General features: G+C 41.9%; 1 protein-coding gene across 2 annotated transcripts; it reads left to right on the top strand.

Moving 5' to 3' along the window:
- Positions 1–78: 78 nt before the first annotated feature.
- Positions 79–17,909, top strand: LOC147156392 (vesicle-fusing ATPase-like). 2 transcript variants are annotated; one of them, XR_015091824.1, is made up of 22 exons: positions 79–198; positions 1,035–1,120; positions 1,198–1,294; positions 1,840–1,879; positions 2,836–3,002; positions 3,101–3,211; positions 3,302–3,377; positions 4,093–4,248; positions 6,869–7,068; positions 7,688–7,853; positions 9,300–9,374; positions 9,490–9,677; positions 10,716–10,811; positions 12,113–12,269; positions 12,350–12,483; positions 13,557–13,623; positions 13,710–13,789; positions 14,935–15,069; positions 15,209–15,322; positions 17,086–17,141; positions 17,463–17,544; positions 17,654–17,909. XR_015091824.1 is itself a non-coding variant. In XM_086065058.1 (20 exons), the coding sequence occupies exons 1-20, from the start codon at positions 187–189 to the stop codon at positions 17,143–17,145; spliced, it is 2,217 nt and encodes a 738-aa protein (XP_085921184.1). In that variant the 5' UTR covers positions 79–186. The 2 variants fall into 2 exon arrangements, 1 of the variants encoding a protein (XP_085921184.1); XM_086065058.1 differs by lacking the exons at positions 17,463–17,544; positions 17,654–17,909 and having other exon boundaries at positions 17,086–17,145.
- The last annotated feature ends 1,673 nt before the right edge of the window (positions 17,910–19,582 follow it).

Here is a 19,582-nt window from a genome sequence, read left to right as displayed (position 1 = left end):
AAAAAAAAACTGTTCCGAGACTTCCTGTATGCGGTGACATCAGAGACACGTGTTTGTCACGTGACGCCACGAGATCTCGTCCCATATCGCGAGGTTTAACCGCAGTTGGTTGTTCTGTCAGCGGAAGAAAAACTTAATTTCTTTGCCCTCGAATCAGCGCAAAAACAAAAAAATCTCAACACAAAGATGACTACGAGGGTGAGTATCTATGGAATGTACAGTTTACGAACAAGCCAACCTACATTACATACGGGGGAGGTTAAATTTTGTATTTTAGAGGACTGAAAAATTCTGTGGTTGCAAGAACACTTGTCATTCAAAAGTTGGCAGTCCGGAAAGCGAAACCTTATGACCACTTTCTCTGCTAGCACGATTTAGCTGCCACTTAAATGTGCTAAGAGTTGCCCCGGAGCAGTCGACCGCACCAATAAGTGTTCTGTCCGGCTCAAAAGAAGTTTGTGAACAAGTTTAATAGCGCTGCAACGCTTTACTTAGCACATTTCACCAGCGACTGTTTACGTCAGCAAAGCTTTTTCAAGCACTGCTACGGACGTATGTCAACAAAGTACCTTGTGTTTCTATTTTGCATATTTTAAATACAATACGACCATTCTTTGTGTTTAGCCTCAACATTAAACATCTAATATTTATCTTTCTGGTCATTATGAGGCGTTTGTCGAGTTTAATTAGTGAAGTTAAATGCCAGCAAGGATTAACTTCCGGTTTAGTTGACGTCAACGTATTACGTCATCACCAATTGATCAACAATCAACGTAGCTTTTTTAAATGTGTTTTTACAACTAAGATTTCAAGCCAGGTTTGTGGTTTTAAAAAGTTTTAGCCAGGTTTCAAGTTATGGTTTGTAGTTAGGGTTTTAATCAAGGGGTATGATTTAAATTAGGGTCTCAGAGCAATGGCGGCTTATAACAAAAAAAAAAAAAAGTGGTATATTGGTAAATCAAGGTGTTGCTGTATTGTATGTGTTATTCTCTGTTGATATAAAAGGGATTGATTTGTCCATCATCTTTCTTCAGCTAATGCAGGCGGCGCGATGCCCGACGGACAAATTGTCCCTCACCAACTGTGCCATCATCAACGAGAAGGAGCCTCAATTTGAGCAGTGAGTTCTTCAGTCTCTCGACATACGTCAACGTTTGTCATGTCTCAATTCATCTCATTATTTCTCGTTCCTCTCAGACACGTGACTGTGCGCAACCTAACCCAGAAGTATGTGTTCACCTTGAAGACGCATCAAAGCGTCAACATGGGCAGCATCGCCTTTAGTCTCCCACAGGTACAGCTCCCGGACCACCTAAACCGGCCTGGCATTCCGCATCTTGCCACTAGGGGTCGCTCTTGTCACTTTTGGCTCTTGTCAGTTTAAGCGGGGAAACACGCATGTTGCTTTTTAACATCTACGTGAGTGTGCGTGTAGCCCGTTTTAGGAGCGGAATGAACACGTTTGTTTCTTCTACCTTCATCATCGTTCTAAACTCACCGTAAAATTTAGCTTTGTGTGTGTGTGTGTGTGTGTGTGTGTGTGTGTGTGTGTGTGTGTGTGTGTGTGTGTGTGTGTGTGTGTGTGTGTGTGTGCGCTCACTCTCGCTTGTAACAAATTGCTTTTTCCTCCTTTTAACTTGGCCTCCTCTCCGTCCATCTTTAACACGGGCCGCTGCCTCCTCACCAGCCCGCAGGTACTCTCTAACCCGCTCTTCCTTCTGTTTGTTCTTCCGCCCGACTTTACATCTGCTTTCGAGGCTGCTAACCCTACGTTGTTGTGACTTAAAAGCAATGAAAGTCCATCTTGTGTACTATTTTTTTTTTCCCCCCTCCAAACAGAGAAAATGGGCCGGTCTGTCTATCGGACAAGAAGTGGAAGGTGAGCTAAAAAGATTAGGCCACTACATTAGGTACACTTGAGATCCAATGCAACAGATGTAGTGTCAATCAAAAGTTTGCATGAGATCCAGTGCAATTTTCTATATTCATTTCCTTATTGAAATAAATGCAATTGCCATAAATCCGTTTGAGCAAAAATTTGTTAATAAGAAAAATATAACTCTAGAATATTTTACTTTAGAAAAACATACAGGAATGACATCATTAAATATAATGTAAAGAATTAAGCAGTTTTTGTCACTTTTTTGGGGGGGATTAAATTTAATTTTGTGCTACTCTTCCTGGTTTGTACACTTTGGCCACGTGGGGGCAGCATAAATACTTATTAGGGGTGGGAATCTTTCACTGTCTCACGATTCGATCCAATTCCAGTGTTGGGGTCTGCGATTCGATTCAGAATCGACTTTCGATTAAGAACGATTTTTGCTTCAATCTATAGATGTGCAAGGAATCGTCATGATCTACTCCAGTCTGACTCGCTAATGCTAATTAGCGCGCTACTCGCGGCACTTTTATCACTCAAAAGAACGGCTCCACGCTGGGGAGAAAAAAAAAAAGACTTTTATTGGAATAACTTGATGTTGACTTTTTCCTTTCCACTCTCTAATGTGGCTGCAACTTAACAGTGTATTAGACCGCGTGGAACCACACTGCCCCTCAGTGGCCAAACCGGGTACAACATGAACAGCGTTCCAAATGAAGGCACACAAAGACAAAGGCGAGACAGTATAAAATAATTTAAATAAAATCGATTTTGGGACATTTAAAATCGATTCTGAATGATAATCGATTTGGTTTTTTGGGGGAGGGGGGGCACACCCCTAATACTTATGCTACTGTAGTTTTTCCACTTAATGATTTTTTTTTTCTTGAGTTTCCCTGAGAACTGACAAATTTTTTTTTTTTGCAATCATCAACCTCATATATGTCATGCAGTCTCCAACTACACGTTTGACAAGTCCAAGCAGTGCATCAGCGCCATGACGGTGGAGATCGACTTCCTGCAGAAGAAGAACGCCGACAGCAATCCGTACGACTCGGACGTGATGGCCAACGACTTCATTCAGCAGTTCAACCACCAGGCCTTCACCACGGGCCAGCAGGTAGCAGACGCTCGTCCCGTATCGGTGACTTGAGTCGGGGCATGAGAATCATTTTGAATCCTCCGTGCACTGAAATCTTATCAATGTGAACTTTACAGATGGTGTTTAAGTTTGGCGATAAGCCATTTGACGTGCTGGTGAAAGATATGGAGGGCATGGACCCCAGCATCCTAAAGGGTGTCCAGAGCTCCTCCATCAAAAAACCAAAGGTGCCCTTCTTTTTCGGATGCCTTCAACAATGACTTCATGCTCAATGGCGTCGCGCTATTGCTAATCATAATAACGCGTCTTTCCCTCAGATTGCGATCGGCTTGTTGCTGGCAAATAGTCAGGTGATCTTTGAGAAGGCGGAGAGTTCCTCCATGACGCTGATTGGTGAGCTGTGGTTTTTGCCTTTTGTGTAGTGAATGATGACATTTTTTGTGTGCAATTTCTGCAGAAATGCTGAAAGCTGAAAATGCTTATGAAGGAAATTGAAGGATAAATGATATGGAAATGACAAAGTAGTATTACTAGTAATTATTAAGTGGTGAAGGTGCGTTTCGAACCATCGCCTCCTGTTTACCGGTCAAAGCTCCGCTGCACTAGCTGAAGAGTTGTCCAAGCGGGGTTTGAACCCAGGTCTTCTGGTGTATATGATAATATAATATGGAAACAAATTATTATGTGGGAGTTGTTTCTCGGCAAAAAAAAAGTCAGGAGAATAAAAATCACACTTCTAGCATGAAGTAATAATGAAGGAATAAATGAGTGATTCCCAGAACAGCCACTATCGCCAGGATGGGATGACAGTCTTCTATATGACCACAAGGGGGCACTGTGCTCACATTTAGAATTCCTCGACTGCATGGGAGGTTCTATTTGAGTGGTTGCGGCACTATTGGAGTAGATCATCTTCCAAAGAGGTTCTTAACCTTCAAGTTTCTGTGGCAAAAAAATCAAAAGACCCCACGAAATGTCAAGTCAAAGTCAAGATCCTAAAATTGGCAACTCAAGCCAAGTTGTGTAACTGAAATCTCCCACTTATGGTAATAATAAATGTTTTTTTTTGTTTTGTTTTTAATGACATGTTTGGCTAACCGCCTCACAGGGAAATCCAAGACCAGAGAGTCTCGCCAGTCCATCATCAGTCCCGACTGGAACTTTGAGAAAATGGGCATCGGAGGCCTCGACAAGGAGTTTTCCGACATCTTCCGCCGAGCTTTCGCCTCGCGGGTTTTCCCTCCGGACATCGTGGAACAGATGGGTGAGTTCCTGTCGCAGCGCCACCTGTTGCTCGGGCACACACATGACAGGCAACGACTTTGCATGCGTGGACAGACTTAAAAAAAAAAAAAAAAAAAGAGTTTATTTAATTGAATTGAAGAAGAGTAACTGCTGTCAGGACCGGATTATAACGAGACGTCAAATCCATTCACGGCGTTTATAAATCCTTAAATCCAAAACGAGGCACCTTTTGAAGGTGAATGTGTCATCTGTCATAATTGGCGAGTAGCACGCAGGCTCGCGTCTGACGTGTGTCACATGATTCACAACTCTTCTTCTTCATGACTCATCTGCTTCTCACACATCAGTCCTGATCCTCAAGACTTGTGAGGACCTGTTCAAAAGAAAGAACTCTCACCGATTTGCTCATTGCCTTTCGTGAACTCGCCGATTTTGGAAAAATTTTCTGTGGAACATTCTTAAAATGATTGCATTAAAAATGACTGTATGTACATATCAATAAGTCTAGAGTGTTATAAAATGACAAATAGGAAAGTAGTAATTATTTTTGCATGAATATTTATAGTGCGTTCTATTTTACAATATACTAGAGATAGACTGATTATCGGTGTCGATATTCGGCATTTTGACGGATATCGGCGTCAGCCTTTTTTGCAAATCTAACAGCCGATAAGAGATCAATTTGTGTCAACTATTTCAATGTTCTTTTTTCCCTGGGAACTCTACACCTTTTTGTTTTGGTTTGAAATGAAAACTAAGTGAAAATGTAACATTCCAGATGTTTAGAAGTTTTGGAAAACTATCCTTGAAAACAATTGGTAACTTTTTTTTCTTTCCTTTTTTTGAGAGAGCTCAGCAATCTTACCGATTCTTCATCATCATCATCATTGCTCTCTCTCTTTTTATTTTTGTTAATTTAATTTAATTATTTTAATTCTGTGTGCGTGCGTGTGAGTTTGTGCTCATTAATTCACCTGAAACCTGTTAAAAAATCCCATACCCTTCACCTTAACCAAATACCTCAGAATCCCGCTATTTGTGAAATTGTCAGGAGACCAGAGGAAGGATCAAAGAAAAGAAAGTCAATCTGTAACTTTTGAATTGTTTTGAATTGTTTGAGTTGCCAGTTAACCTTTTAGCCCTGGGCTCCCTGTAGTTTTCGTTAGAAACCTTAAGTCCCTAACAACCCCCCCCGACACATACACATTGCTGATGTCGACCTTTAGCCGCGCGCTGGTGCGCAGGAGTCGGCCTTTGGCTGTGTCCAGATGGCCGCTGCACTGAGATGCCAGGCCCTGATAGCCCGTCCCGCTAAAGGTAAAGCTCTAATTGGCCTGCATGGGGTGGACAGGTGCTGACAGCAAGGGGGAAGGCACAGCGGGGAGGGGGCGTCTGCAGTGCGCGCCTTTCGGGTGCGAGCGTTGCTTTACGAAGCCGTTTGACTCCTGCCGAGGTCACCCGGGCTCTGGCGCCGAAGTCGACTTCCCACCTGGCCGCTCCTCCGCAAATGGCAGCGCAGATGTTTATCAGCGGGCCTCTCAATTAGCCCAAATGTCATGGCGCAGGTGCAAACGGCCGCCATGAAAGCCACACTGTCCGCCGAGGTCACGTCACCTGACAGCACGCTGATGATCTGCAGCCAGAGTCGGAAAGTCCGACGCTCAATGCTAATGTCCATGTACAGCGTTTGGACACATGTCAAAATCTGGCAGCCAATAATGGATGAATTTAACTCATTCACTCGCAGGCATTTTCACTGAAGCAACCCCCTTCGCTCCCGGCTGTTTTACTGGATTTTGACAGATTTTTGCGAGGCCCACAGAAGATTGTGTTTTCTTGCTATAAAACACGGAGCCTACCAAAAGAAAGATTAGAGTCTCTTCTTTCATCAGGAAAAAAAAAGTATATTTCTATCTGTTTCCGTTTTGCAGCAATTAGCATTAGAATATAGCTAAGTTTCATCATTATTCATAAATCTGTTTAAAACAGTGGGGAAAAGAGCTTGTTGCAACATGGCCCTGGTTGATCTCTTATACTCTGCTGCCACCTGCTGGCCGTTTTTGTAATAACTACCTTTGCTTCAAGCATTCTTTTGCAGAGGCTGCATCAAAGCCTTCTGTATGCTCTTGCACAAAACAACAACAACAACATAAAAACGTATAAATACGTCTTTTGGAGCATGGTCATATTTAAAATAGAACATATTTATAGGTTTTTAAGGGCAAATGAGTTAATACTTTTAATAGCAGCATTCCCAATGTTTTCCAAAAATGCACTTTGGTATTTCTGTTGGGTCGCGAGCTAACGTTAGCCGCAGACTAGCTGACATGGCTACACGTATTCAAAAGACAATTCCAAAAAGACATTAGTAAAATAGTCAAAAGTTTCATCATTATTCACATTCCTAGTGAAAACACTGTCAAAAAGAGTTTGTGCCCTGGTTGATCTCTTATACTCTGCTGCCACCTGCTGGCCAATTTTTTATTTTTTTTTGCAATAACTACCATTGCTCTAAGCGAAGGGGGTTACACGTTTTTGGGTTTGAATGAGTTTAGAAATAATTCCATGATCATGTTTTACACTTATCGTACGTTTGCATCGCGATGCTGCGAACGACTGACGTGGTTTTTTGGCTGCAGGCTGCAAGCACGTGAAGGGCATCCTGCTGTACGGCCCGCCGGGCTGCGGCAAGACGCTGATGGCGCGGCAGATCGGCAAGATGCTCAACGCCCGCGAGCCCAAAATCGTCAACGGGCCCGAGATCCTCAACAAGTACGTGGGCGAGTCGGAGGCCAACGTGCGCAAGCTGTTTGCCGACGCTGAGGATGAGCAGAAGAGGGTGAGGAGGGGATCCGTCCGGCAATCATCCAGTTTGGAATTGAGAGATTTTAGTGAGTCGGCAATTTTGGAGCGACTTTTGGAGAAGGGTTCCCAGCGCACGCACGTAGTAACGCCAGCTTGCACAAATTGAGCGCGTATGCACTGACCTCACTTCCATCAACATGATTTATCTGAACACGTAATTTGTGCAGGAGTGGACAGATCTGCCCTTTAGGCGAAGCGAGATGTTGATAACTTTTCACCATGTGGTGGACAGTGGTGGTCCGTTTGGATAGCGAGACACTGGCGTCGAACCTCAGTCTTCACCACCTAATGAGGCGCTTCTTTGACGCAGCTGCTTTAAATGCTGCACTGACAGCTGTGTGGATGGAGGGGAAAATCCCCCCCCCCACCCCCACACCCCCACCCCAGCCTTTCACCAGTCATGATGAAGGATGCTAAAAATGTGACATTTGACTATTATTCAGACACAATCCGGAGGAATATTCTTGGAGACTTATCAAAAGTAGTCGTCACGCCGTTTCAGTTTGAAATGATGTATTTGACAAAATGCAAGCATCCACAAAGATTGATTAAAAAATTTTTTTTTAACGTGTCCCCGTTCAAACTGTCGATAGCTGGGCCCCAACAGCGGCTTGCACATCATCATCCTGGACGAGATCGACGCCATCTGCAAGCAGCGAGGAAGCATGGCGGGCAGCACGGGCGTGCACGACACGGTGGTCAACCAGCTGCTGTCCAAGATGGACGGCGTGGAGCAGCTCAACAACATCTTGGTTATCGGTAACGCATGGATATCCTCATATAGTCTCAATATTCTCATTTTTTTTTTGTTTTTTTAACCTATCTCTTAAAAAACAAAACAAAATTGAAGCCATTCCTATTTTTTTTTACATATTTATTTGTATTTTTCAGATAAAATATTCTTTACATGAATTAATGATGAAATAAAAATGTATAATGTTTTTTTAAACTAATTATAAATAAAGAAATTTGTATAAAAAATAATAATTAAAGCAACACTAAGGAACTTTCAGTTTATGTTGATTATGGCGGCACCATATGGACAAAAGCGGTAATGTTATGCCTGAAGGAAGACCACATTTCCCATGAGGACATTTTTGAGCTCACGTTAGCAAGTGAAAAACAGGCTAATGTTGGTCCTTGACTGTCCTTTTATCCGGGTAGCTTCCTTTTTTCTTTTCAGTTGTTTTGCAGCTTCTGCCAGGAAAGCAGTAATTGTGCGTCGACATTCAAATTGACTTCCGTCAAGGTGGAAGTGACGTATGCCGTGAAGCAGTCAGCACATTTGTAGTTTTTTTGTGTGGCAGTGTTCCTACCATCCTCCTCAAAGTTGCTTGGTGCCACTAAAAATTATACAGACCCCCTCAGGCCATGGCAAAGGCACCATTCAACTAGTTTTAAGTCAATGTTTGATCAGAAAAGTTATGAAAATATTTTATGAAGGTTAAAAAATTCCTTAGTGCTACTTTAAGTATTCAAAAACTGTTCACATTTTTTAATTTGTCAGAAAATAGACAGGTGAAATGATGAAAAAGTTTTAAAAATTGCTTAAAAATATCCAAAAAGTGACCATAAAATGTCCAAAAAGGAAGAGGAAAAGCAGAAAATTAGCATCAAATCTTCACGAAATTGCTAAAAATGTCAGAGAATTGAATAAAAAAAGCATTAAATGTCCAAAGACGAAAGGCAGAAAATTTAGCATGAAATGTCTTTGGCATTCCAAATAGTCAGAAAATAGTTTTTTATTAAAGGCAGAAAAGAAAATGTTCAAAAATTACCTATCAAATTTCCCAAAACAAAAGAAGAAATCCCTAAAATTACCATCAAATGTCTACAAAAATGTCCAAAAATTGATAGCAAAAAAAGCAGGAAAAAAATGTCCAAACTAGCCATCAAATTTGCAAAAAGAAAAAAGAGAGGCAGAAAATTGCCCAATGTCCATAAAATTGCCAATAATGTTAGAAATTTAACAGAGATGGCAGAAAAGTCTAAAACATTTATGAAAATTTGGCTATTGGCCCCCCTCAGTACAACACTAACACTGTTTCGTTCATCACAATTTTTTATTTATTTCTTTATTTGGCCTAAAATGGCTCTTTTGACAATAAAGGTTGCTTTAGCACCATCTTGTGGCATCTTGGACAATGTTCAAGTAAATGGCGGAGGTACCTCTGTCCATCGGACTTTTTTTTTTTGTTCCTTCAGGTATGACCAACAGGCCGGACCTGATCGACGAGGCCTTGCTGCGGCCCGGGAGGCTGGAAGTCAAGATGGAGATCGGTAAGAGCGCAGAGAGACGATACTCGGCTCGTCTCACTGGCGACGACGACGACGACGACGACGACGACGACGACGTCCACCCTGTCATGAAAACGCGCCTTCTTCCCGCTTTCAGGCCTGCCGGATGAGAAAGGTCGCGTTCAGATCCTGAATATTCACACGATAAAAATGCGGCAGTTCAAGTTGCTGGCCAGCGACGTGGACATCGTAGAGCTCGCCGTGGAGACCAAAAACTACAGCGGGGCCGAGCTGGAAGGCCTGGTCAGGGCGGCGCAGTCCACCGCCATGAACAGACATATTAAGGTCGGCGACCAAACTTCCTGCGTCCATATTAGGAGTCGAACGACTCAATATGGTAGACAAGTCGTAGTTCATTAACCGATGACATCATTGATTTTATTCGCAGCTGTCTTTGATATTTTTTATGCCGTTTCATGTAAAGACAAAATATCACTTTATTGATCCCGCCCAGGAAATTTGCATATGACATCAACATGACAATAAACATGGCATCAGCAGAAAACAACAAGAACAATTTTAGATAAAAAGAAAAACTGTTGAAATAAATTGGCTAATTATCTCGGCCGCCGATTATTGCCCTTCAAACATCTGCCAAAGCAATCTATTTTCCCCTTAAAACGTTATAAACGAAGAAAACCGAAGTGTCAGACGCTGTGAAAGTACCCTGAATGCACCATTTTGCTTGCGTAGCATTAGCAACTAGCTAGTGTGTAACGCATGTTATTCTGCTCATTCTGTCGTCTCCCAAGCATCCTTTAAGCTGTTTAATGACACCCCAGTTGGAGTTAACTGTAAAACGAATCACACGACAATAAGAATAGCATCCATTGTATATTTAATACAAAACATGCTTTGTTTTAAAACATCGCTAGCCTAGCGCTAATGCTAAAAGCGAAGGGACGATCCCATTCAAATGCTAACCGGAAGTTAGCATCTTTTATGCATTATATATATATATATTTTTAAATAATTGTCTGATGAATCGGTAATCTGTATTTTTTATTATTTTTTTAAAGATGCTGAAAGTTGAAGTAATGAATTATTATTTTTTGATGTAGTTGCCGGTGCTTGTTATCATGAGAAAATGGCACCTCATCATTGTGAAGTTCAAGTCTGCACAGCTGACAAAACACTTGAACACGCACGCACGCACACACGCAGATATTAGCGGGTGTTGACGTACGCCGGCCGAGACGTCTGGTGCCCCGTGTGAGCTCGTATTCTTCGCCGGGGTCGTCTCCGTCTGACCTTTGCACTCTGTGCAGTTGAGCAATGGCAATATGCGCGTCTCATTCATGTGTGTGCGATTGTGTGTTTCAGGCCAGCAACACGGTGGAGGTCAACATCGATACGGCCGAGAAGCTGAAGGTCAGCAGGCTGGACTTTATGGCCTCGCTGGACAACGACATCAAACCTGTAAGTTGGACGTCTCGTCGTTAGCAGTTGAGGGAAGTCATCAAGGACGAATGGTCTTTACATTTGCCACTAGGGCTGTGCAATCAATTGAAATTCAATTACAATTTCAATGATTACACTCCACAATTACAAAATCGGCATAAACATTTTATTAACTCCCAGCCATTTTCACTGAAGCAACCCCCTTCGCTCCCGGCTGTTTTACTGGATTTTGACTGATTTTGCAAGGCCCACAGAATATTGTGTTCTATTGTTATAAAAACATGGATCCTACCAAAGGAGTCCCTTCTTTCATCAGGAAAAAATTATATTTGTATCTGTTTCCATTTTGTAGCAATTGGCATTAGAATTTAGCTAAGTTTCCTTATTATTCACATTCCTGGTGAAAACACTGTCAAAAAGAGCTTGTGCCATGGTTGATCTTTTATACTCTGCTGCCACCTGCTGGCCGTTTTTCTAATTACTATAATTGCTTCACCCATTCTCTGCAGTTCAGAGGCTGCATCAAAGCCTTCTGTATGCTCTAGCATAAAAAAAACATTTAAAAAACGTATTAATACGTCTTTGGGACATTTTAAAATAGAACGTATTTATACGTTTTGGGGAGCAAATGAGTTAATAGAAACCTTTTAGTTGTTTAAATTGATACACTTTGCGCCTTATAAAAATGTTAAAATAACACATTTCACAAATGTTGTTTCATCCAAAAGGAGTGTTTCAAATTATTTTATTTCTCTTAATATTTTTTAGCTGTTTTTTACATTTAAACTTTTTCTTGTTTTGTACCCAAAAATAAATGATCGTCCTAATTGTGATTTCAATTATTACATGTGTATGATTAATATTTTATTCAGCCCAACTGCACACTTTTTACCAACATAAATAAATACAGTTTATATATTATTATAAATTCTGTCTGGTCCAAAAGGAACTTACATAATTATTGTTTATTATTATTATTTTTTTTTTTAAATTGGTCTTAATATTTTTAAATGGTTAATAACATTTTCTTGTTTTGTACCAAAAAATAAATAATCGTTTCAATTACGCGGTTCACTTTTTGCCGCCTCGCAGATTTTTTGTGTGTGCAATTTTTCATTCTTTTTTTTTTTTAATTTTAAATAATGTACCTATTTTTCTAAAATTCACGTTGTGGAACCTAACCCCAGCGGAAAATGAGAGAACACTGTATCGGCAAAATAATCGTGATTTTTTTCTTCCCCCCCTCACAATCGAGCAGCCCTATTTGCAACGGGAAGACAAAAAACCAACATGCAGGCTTATTACTGCGTCCTCTGCAGGCGTTCGGCAGCAACCAGGAGGACTACACCAGCTACATCATGAACGGCATCATCCGCTGGGGCGACCCGGTGTCGGCGGTGCTGGAGGACGGCGGGCTGCTGGTGCAGCAGACCAAGAACAGCGAACACACGCCGCTGGTGTCCGTGCTGCTGGAGGGTACCGCACAAACATGCGCGCATACACGCGGCCGTCGGCAGCGACGCGTGACGGACGGCTCTCGTGATTTGAACGCGCAGGGCCGCCCAACAGCGGGAAGACGGCGTTGGCGGCCAAGATCGCCGAGAACTCGCAGTTTCCTTTCATCAAAATCTGCTCGCCTGACAAGATGATCGGACATTCGGAGATCGCCAAATGCCAGGCCATTAAAAAGGTCACTATTGCTACTGTTACGTAAGAGTGGGCCAAGTATGGCCAAGTCCACTCCACATTTTTCATTCTTTTTAAAATCCGGATAGCTAAATTCCAAAATCACAAAACAAACCAAACAACAAAATGAAAAGGTCCGCGGATGATCTAAATACGTTTAATCATCCTCATTCTTTAATGAGGCCCTCCGAGCGCTTATGTTATATTTATAATTTAGTCGGTTTGATCCAAAAATGGGATCATTCAAATGAAGTTTCCTTTTTTAAACAAATTGGTGGATTTATTTATTTTAATAATGAAGCAAAAAATATTGTAAGATTAACAATATTACATTGGTTAAAATATATATATTAAAAAAAATATATATTTTTAAATAAATTTGTTAAAATGAACAATTTTAATTTATTTTTTAAAAACAATTATTATTTTTGATCATAAAGAATATATCGTAAACACTTTTACATGTACATTTAACATATTTAAATGATTTAATTATTATTGTAAATGATATAAAATAAAAAAATACATATCCATTTAACATTTTATTGCATTAATTCACATTTATATATTAGGGCTAAACAAATAGGTCGATTGATTTGTTGTAAATAAAACAAAACCTTCAGTAAAATAAATAAAACTACATTAAGGAAAGTTATTTTTTTGTCATAAAAGCAAATAAAAATAATACAAAACAATTATACATGTACATCCGTTAATCCGAACTGAATCATTTCATTAAATGATTGGAAACAATAAATAGTACAGGGTTTTATAAAAAATATATTAGTAGCCTAATTTGTTCATTGTAAATTAAATAGTCAAATCAACCATTTTACATATTATACAGTATATTTAACAAAGTGTTCTGTTGTGTTAAAGGCGGGTTGAATTTTTCCCTCTGCCTGTCACTATATGTCGCTGACATAAAGGAACACGATGTGAAGAAATCATTTTCAGACCGTAGATCATTTCCTGATCATCGCATGATTTGCATTCGTTGACCTTTTGAGCACCAACAACTAAATGCACATCCAACTTGGCGGCGTCTCCTTGATTGTGAGTCTCTTGCGGTCTCAGATATTCGAGGACGCCTACAAGTCTCAGCTCAGCTGCATCGTGGTGGACGACATCGAGCGCTTGCTGGGTACGCGGGGCCGAGCCCTTTTTGACGACATCCCGCTGCTTTTTGCTTTTTCTCTTCACGTTTGCCTCTCCTTTTGCTGAATTCAGACTACGTGCCCATCGGCCCTCGCTTCTCCAACCTGGTGCTGCAGGCTCTGCTGGTCCTCCTCAAGAAGACTCCTCCCAAGGTAACGCTTGGGGCTGCCGCTCCGGCGGCGGCAGAGAGAGGGCAGCAGATCACGCGTGCGCCAGCGGGGGCCCGGCCCGGCCCGGCCCCGGCCCGGCCCCGGCTGGGCTGCGAGTGGCATGAGAGCCGCAGTTGCGCGAGGGGACGCTTGTTAGTGTTTGTTGTGCTCCGAGTGAATGGCGCGGCCGAGGGCCGTCCCTCGCCGTGGCTGCGCCCGCGGCTCGTTGCCGGGTTTGTGAATGAGCGGATGGCGCGCTGTATAGCCCGCATGTGCATGAGAAGCGCCGGGCCCAGCGGGGCGCCGGGGGCCGGGGGGAGGCCGGGGCGACACGGAGGAGAATGGGCTCTGTGAGAGAACCGGGACCTGGCAGCGCCGCCGCCTGTGTGGCACCTCATCTGCATGCAGCGTCGCAACCCCCCACGCCGCGGGGGTGCGGCCGGCGGCCATAATCCCCCTGTCTGCTCGCCACTCTCCTGCCGCTCCTTCGCCTGGTCCTCCTCCAGCTCGCCGGCTTAGCGCAGCTACAATTATTTTCTTTCTTCCTGGCTCATGTTTGTCTGCCGCTCTGCGGTCGTCCTCGCGTCGTTCGCCCTCGCTCGCCCGTCTTCTCTGCTCGGCGCTTCAAACATCACCTTCCGCGACCAAGCTTTTTTCAAATGAATTTCCCCGTCGAAATGCATTGTTATGCCTTTTCCAGACCCCCCCCCCCCCCAACAATCATCAAAATTAGAGTTAGACGCCACATTTTTTTTAACGTGCCATTAATGACCGCCCCTTATTTGGAAAGCCTGTATTGGGGTCATTTCAGTCGCAATGCAGCAGACATGTCCACGTCAAAATTTTGCAGCAATAATTTTAATAATAATGCATATATTTGTTGAGACTTGGGTCAAGTTGTATTTTACAATTTTAAAAATGTGCAGAATTTCACAAGCGACTTCATGTTAAAGATTAGATAGCTTTTAATATGAAAAGAAAAATGCATTGAGCGGTCACCAATGTCTTACAAATGCAATATTATATGTATGGCTCGCCTTGCCCCAATGCGAGGGCATTACACGATGTTGACGGCTCCGTTTATTTTCACCCAAAATGGACGCAACGGCTCGTAACTTGAAAAAAAAAAACATTCGACTGCCTTTCAGGGTCGCAAGCTGCTGATCATCGGCACCAGCAGCCGCAAAGACGTCCTCCAGGAAATGGAGATGCTCAACTCCTTCAGCACCACCATCCACATTCCCAACATCTCCAGCAGCGAGGAGCTGGTCGGGGCCCTGGAGGTAACACACACACACACACCAACACACACACACACAATACAAAATCAATCATATCAATTATTTCTCATTCCAAATATTTTCCACAAATGTCAAACTCGTGGATGACACGCTGAACTTTCTGGTCTTTGTTGCTCTCAAGGTGCTCGGAAGCTTCAACGAGAACGACATGGAGGCCATCGCCTTCGCCTGCCATGGTCGGGTCCTCAGTATCGGCATCAAGAAATTAATCATGCTCATCGAGATGGCCACTCAGGTACGAGCGAGAGGGTGAGAGTGATCTCGTTAGAAGAAGAAGCGATGATGTATTCAGTCAACTACAACAAGTAACTATTAGCTCACTTTTGATCAAAATTATGATATTATTATTACGGTAAGTTGTTGTTTTTTAATAAAAAAAAAATTCTTTTAATTAAAAAAAAAGCCTACTAGAACAGCTAAACGGTTTAAATGGATACTCCCATTTAACATGAGTTTGGATGGAATCGGTTTATTCTGAACATTTATATGAGGGTGTGCACACTTGTGCAACTGAATTACCTCAGTTGTTGTTTTTTGTTTTTTTTACTTTTTTTACTTCTCCCCTCGAAAAGATTGTTATTCCAATCGAGTTGTACAGGTCATAGGTCACATTAATAGTGGAAAATGTTGGTGTCATTCATTTTTACATGACTAAAACCTGGCATTTGAAAAGGGGTGTGTAGAGTTTTTATATTAACTGTACATACACGTTTTGGCTCTTGAGCGCTAAATTATAGTCAATAAAAAAATGATTGTGATAAAGTCGATGGCAACAAGTTGCACGCCAAGGACATCAGCGTCCCACCCCTCTGCCGGCGCGTTCTGCCGACGTCCGTCCTCCACATCTGGTCGCCAGAGCGTCCCCGCCGCCGCCGCCGCCGCTCGCAAACCGCCATGTGTTGAGTCCAATGAAAAATGTGTGCGGCTTCGCCTGATGATTTGTTGCGAACGCTTCTAGGTCACCACTTCCACTTCCAGTACGCTCAAACTTGACAACGTGCGACTGGCCAAGTGGCGGTCACGTGTCCTGCCTCACGGGGACGCTTCCCCAAAAGTCCCGAAGCATCCCGCTGCGTCCTCGAGGGTGGCGAGGGGACGGCAGATTCAACCAACATATGCCTTTAATTCACTAGGACATAACGCCCCCCCCCCCCCCCACCCCTCCTAGAGATTTGTCATATAGCCCACAGGGGCTCGCGGTTTGGCCTTCGAGTTGTGTTTTGATACTTTTTTCTTTTTTTTTATACATTCATCATAAAATATTTAAAAAAAAACGCTCTAAAAGTGTGATTCTCAAACTCGGGTCCCCGGAGGTCTACGAGTCATAATTTATAATTACGCCTCCCTGCATTACTTTTGGGCCAAAAAAAATAGAGGTAGATGAAAAAGTTGTAAAAATTACCTAAAAATGTTCCAAAAAGTAAAATTGCTTTTTTTTTTTTTTTTTTAAGGAAGAAAAGAAAATGTTCAAAAGGTACCTTTCAAATGTCAAAAAACAAAAGAAGAAATCCCTAAAATTACCATAAAATGTTGACAAAAATGTCCCGAAATTGTTAGAAGTCAGAAGTCTCAAATGAAAAAAGCGTGATTCTCAAACTCGGGTCCCAGAGAGGTCCAGGAGTCGTAATTGCTCATTACTCTTCCCTGCATTACTTTTTTGGCCTAATTGAAAGATCTGATGTGATGATGAGGTTATATTTTAATTCGTTTTCGGATTCTGAGGGAGAAAAATATCCCCTGCAGAAACCAAGTTTGAAAAAGCGTGTTGTGTAATTGCTGTGGTTTTCATTACGACGGCCATGTTTAGTACCCCCACCCATCCCGTCCCGGACCTGCGCGTCCTGAGACGCCGCGAACATTATCCTTTGCGTCGCCACGGCAACAGTCACTTCCTCGCTCTTTTTTTTGGCGGGGGGGGGGGGGGGACGAGCGACTCCTGGTCGTTGAGGATCACTCGTGAAGGTAAGCTGCTCACTTTCTCCTCTCTCGTGCTTTCAGATGACTCCCCAATACAGACTTCGGAAGTTCATGAATCTGCTGCATGAGGAGGGAGCGTAAGTGTTAGGGGTCGGGGGCACGAAGCACCAAAGCAGGTTCCGTCTGACTCGGGTTTGAAAATTCAAGAGATTTGCTTTGGGAAATAAATTTTAATAAAAATTCTGAATAAAACAACCAGATTTCATTTTCCACATGTCCCCTTAAAATAAAAGTCGATTCAAGCTGGCATTTGCGATTTCATTATTTTTTTACGTGGACTGTACAAAACTTGCTTTGTGATTTTGGGCCCCTGAATTCAGACATGAATCAAAGATTGTAATCATTTTTTAAGGCTGTCCTCCATTTGACCACCATGTCGTCGCCGTTTCCCCCTCCAGGATTCAACCGCATTGGGATGCGCCAAAGTAGAAGAGCCGCAGGCGAAAAAGAAAAAAAGAATAAAAAGATGCCCATCACCAGGTAAGAAGCTAACAAACCCGCAAGCCAGTTTTGCGATTTGTAGCCTTGCCGTTATTGACCGAATGATCACCACTCAAATTGTTTAACCGATCAACTTGTTTGCCTCTAGAATGATGAAGACGCAAACGTCCTCTTGTCTCGACTTGTCCCTCACACGCCACAAAAAAATATTGCGTAGACGGGGGATGTGAACTGGATCTGTGTATATCGTGATTGACGATGATCAGTGATGTCATTTTTATATGTAAAGTAAGAAGAAGACATTTGTACTCCTGATCATTCCGCACACCTCAGTGTCTTATGCTGTTTACTCACCTTTTTACCGTATAAATAAATCAATCATATGAAATGATTAATTGAGTGAATCAGGTCCGGTGTTTTTTTTGTTTTGTTATATGTACAAAAGTATTACAGTAGTAGTACAGCGTGTGAGTCAATGTGAAGCAAAACAGCCGACACAGCATTGTTGTTCAAATATATAATCTTGGTTCAGTCATACATATATATACATTGTATAATAAATAATATTTATAAAAACATAACATTAACGATTATAAAATCAAAAGGGAATTATTCACTTTTACAACATTTGTACAAAACTTTGGATATAGCGGGTGGGGGGAGGGCCAGGAACAGGAAGCCTGTGTGCGTAGGAAAATGCTAAGCTAAGCTAAGCTAAGCTAGGCTAGTGCACGTCAGCTACATTTGCCCCACTATGTTGAATACATGTCCGCAAACCTTACAGGTCCACACCCCTCCCACCTCCCTTTTTGCAAAAAAAAAAAGACTCCGCCATCTTGTGACCCATCCCTCACTCGTTGCGTATGTTTTTTGCGGTCAAATTCAGGAAGGATCTCATGATTCTGCGCCTCCCTCAAAGTCACGGTGCGGCCTGAAAAATCTGAAGCTGAACCTCTTGAGGGTTGTTGCACTTTCTCCGCTTGTGAAGTTTGTTAGCAAAGGTTTATCATAAAACGTCAATTCCATATAGTTGCTTTAAGCATTGTTTACAGGAAATGATCTCATTTGACTTTGATCCAATTGGCTCAAAGAGGATTGATTAATGACATATATTCATAATCGTATAGTGACAGAAAAATTAAATGCCCCTCCACAAGATGGCAGACGGTGAAATTCAGACAACACGATGACTTTGTATTCAGAAAAGTAGACCCTAATTTCATACTAAGTCCGTCATTATACTTAACTCATTCAATCCCAAAACCGTATAAATACGTAAAAAAAAAAATATATATATTTAAAAAAAAATATATATATATATATTTAAAAAAAAAATATATATATATATATATATATATATTTAAAAAAATATATATATATATATATATTTTTTTTTTATGCTAGAGCATACAGAAGGCCTTGATGCAGCTTCTGACCTGAAGAGGTCGCTTAAAGCAATGGTAGATATGACCAAAAAAAAACGGCCAGCAGGTGGCAGCAGAGTATAAGAGATCAACCAGGGCCATGATGCAACAAGCTCTTTTTCCTAGTGATTTGAACAGGTTTATGAATAATGATGAAACCTAGCTATAATCTAATGCTAATTGTTGCAGAACGGATACAAATATACTTTTTTTTCCTGATGAAAGAAGAGACTAATCTTTCGTTTGGTAGGTTCCATGTTTTTATAGCAATAAAAATGAATATTCTGTGGGCCTTGCAAAATCAGTCAAAATCCAGTAAAACAGCCGGGAGCGAAGGGGTTTGCTTCAGTGAAAACGGCTGGGAGTGAATGAGTTAAGTTAGCAACCAGCTCAGCAGTTCAATGAAAAAGAAAGAAAAAAAAAACGAAATCCTGTTGCAATAGTTTCCACAATGGAGTTAAGCAACGTTTGGCTGAAATGTGGCGTTGTTAGCGCGTGGAATGAGCTTGCCAGTTCGCACACATGCTCCCTCCTGCATACCTGCAGTCCCGGCCCAATGCTAATATGTCAGCAATGCGGGGCCGTAAAAAAAAAAAAAAAAAAAAAAAAAAAAACGGGCCGCGCGAGCGCCTCTTTTCCGCTCAGTAGTTTTG

This window comes from Leptonotus elevatus, chromosome 20, assembly GCF_054856555.1.
Source record: "Leptonotus elevatus isolate MCC_2025b chromosome 20, RoL_Lele_1.0, whole genome shotgun sequence".
Lineage (NCBI taxonomy): Eukaryota > Metazoa > Chordata > Actinopteri > Syngnathiformes > Syngnathidae > Leptonotus > Leptonotus elevatus.
Note: the sequence above shows the minus strand (reverse complement) of the source record. Positions and strands in the feature narration are given on the sequence as shown.